This window comes from Aplysia californica, unplaced genomic scaffold, assembly GCF_000002075.1.
Source record: "Aplysia californica isolate F4 #8 unplaced genomic scaffold, AplCal3.0 scaffold00111, whole genome shotgun sequence".
Lineage (NCBI taxonomy): Eukaryota > Metazoa > Mollusca > Gastropoda > Aplysiida > Aplysiidae > Aplysia > Aplysia californica.
Window position 1 is genome coordinate 1,482,826 of NW_004797381.1, and position 5,000 is coordinate 1,487,825.

The following is a 5,000-nucleotide window of genomic DNA, read 5'->3' on the forward strand; positions in this document are numbered from 1 at the left end:
GGGAGGGATCGAAGGGAAGTGCTTTAGTTGAGTTTGGTGATCCTGAGAAGAATAAATACTTTAAGGGATTCCCCCCTTCCCCGTTTTTCCAGTTTTGAGCTAACTGTAAAATATTAATGTGGCTGGCCAGGATTGTTGGTGATCCCATTGAAATCCCTTATTTTTGTTCTAATGAATTCACTGAAAACAGTGACAACACAGTGTATACTGAGAATATAAAAGGGCAGCAATCTCAGTTGTGCCTTCCCTTACAATACGCGTCGTTCAGCTGTATCACAATATATGGTCGCTTTAAAGCTCAAGGGGGATATCCTGAAAATGCGGTTTTGAGAAAATCGAAGGTAAAGCCTTTGTACAGTTTCTTTAAAGCACAAGGAGAGTTTTCTCTATAACCAAACAAATATATACACCAATGAAACCAAACTTCTCCTATAGCTATAGCTAGGGCAATGCCCACTTTGGTGTCGGTCAAGATTTCTGGAATCTCCCGAAATCTGGGTCAGCCCTCTTGTCCTTAAGAGCGACCATAATATGCCCTTCCCCTCTTCCCCTCCACACGCCTTCCTTCTCCCCATGCTTTTCATTTGATATCGAAAGTCGCATTTACAAAATTTAAAGATGGAATCACTTATTTATTGCTACTTTGTCACCCTTCTTTTACAGCATCATCCAGCACCAAGATGGCTGTCTCTTTCCTCCTTCTTCTCCTCGGCCTTCTGGGAATACGCCTGATGTAATTTCCGGTGGACAATCTTTACAACAGTTGGATTAAGAAAATTAAAGAAATTTGAAAATCCGTCAAGAGAAAAGGGACCACAGCGACCCAAAACCGAGCAACTGTGTGTCCGCTTTGTCCAGTGGAGTACGGGAGGGGAAAAAACCCGACACTCCTAAAGATCACAAACCTTCTTTTATTCTCAATGTTGGGACGTTTATTCTCAAAAGAATATTTTGTTTGATAAGATATTATGCCTTGATCATTCTACATAATTTATGAAACAAGTAATACGTTTTATCTTTACTTCTTTCTGTTTTATATTTCTAGGATTATGAGACCTGTGAGTACAGCAATGTACTTACACATTGGAATGCATTGTTAGACCTTTATACAATAAACTGTAAGCAAGTTAACACAGACCCCCAACCTCCTCCCACAGTCAACGATCCCCCTCCCCCCACCACGCAAATTAACAGTCGCATATAGAACAAAGAAGGAAAATCATTTCAATTCAGATACAAAAAGCAACCCCCCCCCCCCATATATTAATCTACACAAGCACAAAATATGAAGGTTTCTATTATGTGCCTTCAATAATCTTGAAGTTAAGAACAAAAAAACCCAAAAACAACCCCAAACAAACCCCAAAACCCCAAAACATTTTTGGGGGGACGCACACCAAAACATCGATGAATAGAATATGACAATATGCAACTCTGTGATTTATCAAATACTGTTTATCAATTTTCTTTCATTCTCGCTTCAAACGTTACGATTGTTGAGATTCTGGGTGAATTTAGTTCGTGTACATTGAGTTGATTTTTCCCACCAAAAATGTCTCAAAAAGAATATACGTATGGTTTTTAATGTTGGTTGGTTTTACTTTTCTAATTATTGATTGCAATCAAGATTATCATTATCATCGTCAAAAAATTATCTTTATTACTGTATTATTATTATTACTATTATTATTATTATTATTATTATTATTATTATTATTATTATTATTATTATTATTATTATCATTAAAATTATTTTTTTTAAAATTATTATTGCCATTATCATCATTATTAGTATTGCCATCTTTGATATGGTTATTATTATTTTATATTATTATTGTCATTATTATTATCATTATTATAATAATAATTACTATAATTATTATTATTACAATTTTGTTGTTGCTATTATTATTATTATTATTATTATTATTATTATTATTATTATTATTATCATTATTATTGTTATTATTATTATCATTATTATTATTATTATTATTTGATTTTTCCTTATTTTAATTTTTAATTTTGTCATAATCAGTCATACGATATTATTGATATAATAATTCATCGATACTACGACTACATGACAACAACAACAACGACAACAACAACTACTACTGCTACTATTACAACTACTACTACTACTACTACTACTACTATTACTACTACTACTACTACTACTACTACTACTACTACTACTACTACTACTACTACTACTACTACTACACGTACTACTACGACTACTTCTGCTTCGACTACTAAACTTGTTTAGTCACTATCATTATACTATCATTTTTATTTTAAAATGTTGTTTTTGTCGTGAGGATCATAAATTTAAATATTTATAATTGAGATTAGGACTTTGGCACTCTTCTACATTCCTGTATTTTCCCTTTGTATTAGATCTATCATTAATGTTAATTTCTGATTGAGAATATTTTTCATCATTAGTTTTATCATTACGCTATGAATTTTGACCTTTTGGTCTTTTGTCTTGATACAGTACTAACTACCGGAAGGTAGATTTTACATATTTTACAGGCCTCAGTGTAATTTTCAGGATAATTTTTTTTTGGTGAAAAAAGACTGCGACATTGTTGAAGCGCAATAACTTTAATAATTGTATTCTTGTTATACATTTCTAAACCACAATAAATAAACAAACAAACAAATAAACAAACAAACAAACAAAACAAACAAAATAAATGATGTGTTTGACGACATAAAAACTTTTAAAAAGTGAAAATGTTTCAGTAATTTATTTTTAAAAATTCTATTTGGATGTGTGTCCTTTTTTGTATGTAACAATACCATGCTATATTAAAAATGCCGAAACAAGTAACAGGCATTTTTACCGTGACAAGGACTACAAACTTTAAACAATAGTGACTACAGCAATTGTATTATGGCCCTGACGGTCAAAATCTTAGCTACATGAAACTTTTGAAACATAAAACTCCGTCCGTGTACCATGCAGTGATGTATGATGTCTGGACGTAGATTTCAATTTATATATATATACAATGTTTATATTATAATATATGAATATATATATATATATATATATATATATATAAATATATATAGTTCATAATATGAATTATATAATGTATATATATTATATATTCATATATACATATATAAAATATGTATATAATGTGTGTGTGTGTATTATATATAGAGATCTGCAGAAAGTGAACGCTCTTGCCAGTCTTTAAGCTGGCCCCACAAGAGAGAATACAGACATATTAAGTTAGATTTTTTAACTCCTTCCAGATCAAAAGGTTTCTCGAATTTGTAAAAAGCCAGTCCGTTTAACGATGAATGAAGCTTTGTAAGAACTCAAGCTTTGAACTTATTTCAACCCCTTAATAAAAAAAGACCTCACGGTTGTTGTAAGCAGGTAAAAGACGTGTGAGAGCTGGGAACTGTTAATTGTTCGAATTAGAACGTTTTGTAGGGTATTTTTATCAACTTTTTGACACTTTCTGATACAGATATTAATATTATTCTACGTTGCTTGGAGTGTAAGTGTAAAGGTTTCGATTTTCGCGTTTTGTCTTGTGGACAAGGTTGATTGATTCTGCTGCTCGGGAGAATTTACAGATGAAACTTGCAGTGTGTTATTTTCGAAATTGTCTATGGCTTTTATGTAGGTACTGTATCTGTAGAACATGTTTTAACCCAGAGCAAAATAGTAACAATTAAGTAACCAGTGAGATCTTTATAAAGTTTAAAATAAGCAGACTTCGTTTTATTTTTTAAATGGATCTATGTTTCTCAGCAAGTCTCATTGTGAAAACCGATAAATTAAAATTACGGATTTCAATTTATATCGAAGAAACTGTCCAATACAGTGATTTCAATTCAAATAAAAGTCATCACTGACTTCAGTCAGCGTTTTTTGGACTCCCTAGAAAATCAAAATCTGTGATTTGGGGAAAATATGCCGTAAATAATTGTGAATGGGCCGCACCGATGCTTAGATGTTGAATGGTTTCCGTGTTAGCTTTCCTTCTGAATTTGCTAAATTGTGTCGACATGGGCGTAAAACACGCTTCACAATTACAATTTTTGCAAGTCATTATACATTGGGATTCTTCAAGAAAAAAGCAGTATAGTCCCCTAATTTTGCGTTTGTTGTTATTATTGTTGTTGTTGTTTTTGTTGCTGTTATTGTTGTTGTTCTTGTTGTTGTTGTTGTAGTGGTTGTTGTTGTTGCTGCTGTTGTTGTTATTGTTATTGTTGTTTTGTCTATTCAGTTCAATTCTGCCTAATAGCCTTTTGAACAAAGCAAAACGTATAGTTTTATCACCGTTAGTATTATGCTTCAGAGACTTGTAATTCTATATTCTTTTTCCAGAATTACTCTATTTGTCTGCTTTTTTGCACTTTTGTAATTTGAATAAATATCTCATATTGCTTTATAAACTTTGAAAAACAATATTAAGAGTTCTACTTGTGTTTTCTGTACAATGAAATGGTTTGACATGTATATTTCTGACGCTCTTCTACTACCCTTTGTTTCGATGTGTTTATGGCCTCTCATTGACTTTGTTGTACTGATGCAGATGTAGTGTTGCCTATCTTCAAGTCGTGTAGCTAGGATGTGGAATCTTTTTCAACAATTTCGTTATTTATGTACCCCACCCTTCCCCCATGGTACCTTAGCAATCTACTAAATCGGCTGATATTTTGAAGTTGATATTCCTTGTGTTCTTGATGAGGAGTTTTGCTTTTTAAAAAATAATAATTCCTGTCAGTTACCATATTAATATTAGTCATCGTGGTTGTAAGTCAATGAGTTTTGCATGCCCTTCGATCTCAGTTAAAGGCCTTAGTGATAGGAGGAGGCAAAACCTCACAAAAGCAAAGCAAAACAAAAATAAGTACGTTTAAAGAGCTTCGCTTTGAAAACTGTGACCACATCCCCCTTTTTTTTCCTCTAAATGAAAGGGATGCGTTGAAGTATTGCTGCCCTAAATTGAATAAGTTTCCCT

General features: G+C 32.3%; 1 protein-coding gene across 1 annotated transcript in view; it reads left to right on the forward strand.

The window, feature by feature from the left end:
* The window catches only part of LOC101856172 (pneumococcal serine-rich repeat protein), a gene marked incomplete in the record, with an annotated part of 49,450 nt that extends 48,451 nt beyond the window's left edge, over positions 1 to 999 (forward strand). Inside the window, 1 exon segment of the mRNA XM_005095693.3 lies at positions 664 to 999. Within this exon segment, the coding sequence (XP_005095750.2) occupies positions 664 to 737 (74 nt within the window).
* Positions 1,000 to 5,000: the final 4,001 nt, after the last annotated feature.